The following is a 1,245-nucleotide window of genomic DNA, read 5'->3' on the forward strand; positions in this document are numbered from 1 at the left end:
TCTTAGTTTTCCTAGGTTTCTTAAGTCGTCGCCCTCGTGTCGGTCGACGAAATATCGGCCAACCGACTACCACTACATCGCTTACTTCGATAATAAGCGCTTGGGTCTGTCACGTTTTGGGTAAAGAAATTCGGCTATTGCCTGAAATCTGTCAAAAATATAATTGTCACTTATAATTTGTTTTTACTGTCACAACGCAGAGAAGGCATGACGCCGTCATCTGCATGATGTTGAATAATACAGTGGTATAAATGATGTGAGTAATACAGTGGTATAGGGCTATATTTGCATGACATTTGTGTTTGCATTGGAATCAAAATTCTGCATACTTTAATGCAACAGCTGTACTTGAATTCTTGCAAAAATAATGATTAGCCAAAATGACGCAAGATCTATGAAGTACATTTCGTACTAAACGGTAAACGAATTTGGAAGCAGACATATTCGCATTTTTGTGTTTAGTCAGTAGACTCAGTACGGCCTAATGTAGAACGAGAAAGCGCGAAGAATGTCCAATGTCGCGTTCACGATGGTGGTGGGAATCTTGGCGATCGCCGGGCCGATGATATTTTCACACGGTTCGCACACGGGATAGTTACAAAAGCCAACACGACATCGCTCGCAGCCTCGACCGCCAATGTTATCGTTTTTGCATTTGCACTGGCCAGTCACCTCATTGCAGACCGTGCTGCTGGAACCTTCAAGAGCGCACCAACAATCCAAACAATAGCCAGCACTTAAGTCGTATGACCCCGGGTTGCATCGGTCGCACGTCCGTTCAATAATATTTCGGCCACATTGACATTGTCCAGTATTTGCATCGCACGTCTGTGTTGACGATCCGTACGGATCTGTCGTTCCCCGGCGGTAGCAGGCGCAATTCACACAACCATAGGTGCCGTTCATAAACGATCCATACGGACACTGGCTGTCATCTGCAGAAAACATAAACATCGTGCAGGAATCATGGTGCAGCGAAGATTAATGGAAACGAACATACTGCTGACACTACAGCACACTGTTAATTATATTTTGTTACCTGACGACGAAGGTGGGGCGGTGGTAAATTTTGTTTCCAGCAAGAAAAGATAAACCAGCCACGTCAGACATATCCAAGCTTTGCAATGCGGCATCGTCTTTAAATCGGCTTTTCAGTACTAGAATCAGAAAAGTCACTAGTCTCAGGTCGTGTAATCCTTGACACTTGGAATCTCTGACAAAAGCGCCAGTATTAATACACTGCAG

General features: G+C 44.3%; 1 protein-coding gene across 1 annotated transcript; it reads right to left on the reverse strand.

Annotated features, from left to right (window-relative positions):
- Positions 1 to 325: 325 nt before the first annotated feature.
- On the reverse strand, positions 326 to 1,245 carry LOC129594934 (laminin-like protein lam-2). The gene is made up of 2 exons (XM_055491798.1): positions 1,040 to 1,245; positions 326 to 935 (listed from the first exon to the last, which is right to left on the reverse strand). The coding sequence occupies exons 1-2, from the start codon at positions 1,131 to 1,133 to the stop codon at positions 472 to 474; spliced, it is 558 nt and encodes a 185-aa protein (XP_055347773.1). The 5' UTR covers positions 1,134 to 1,245; the 3' UTR covers positions 326 to 471.

This window comes from Paramacrobiotus metropolitanus, unplaced genomic scaffold (genome assembly GCF_019649055.1).
Source record: "Paramacrobiotus metropolitanus isolate TYO unplaced genomic scaffold, Prichtersi_v1.0 Parri_scaffold0000072, whole genome shotgun sequence".
Lineage (NCBI taxonomy): Eukaryota > Metazoa > Tardigrada > Eutardigrada > Parachela > Macrobiotidae > Paramacrobiotus > Paramacrobiotus metropolitanus.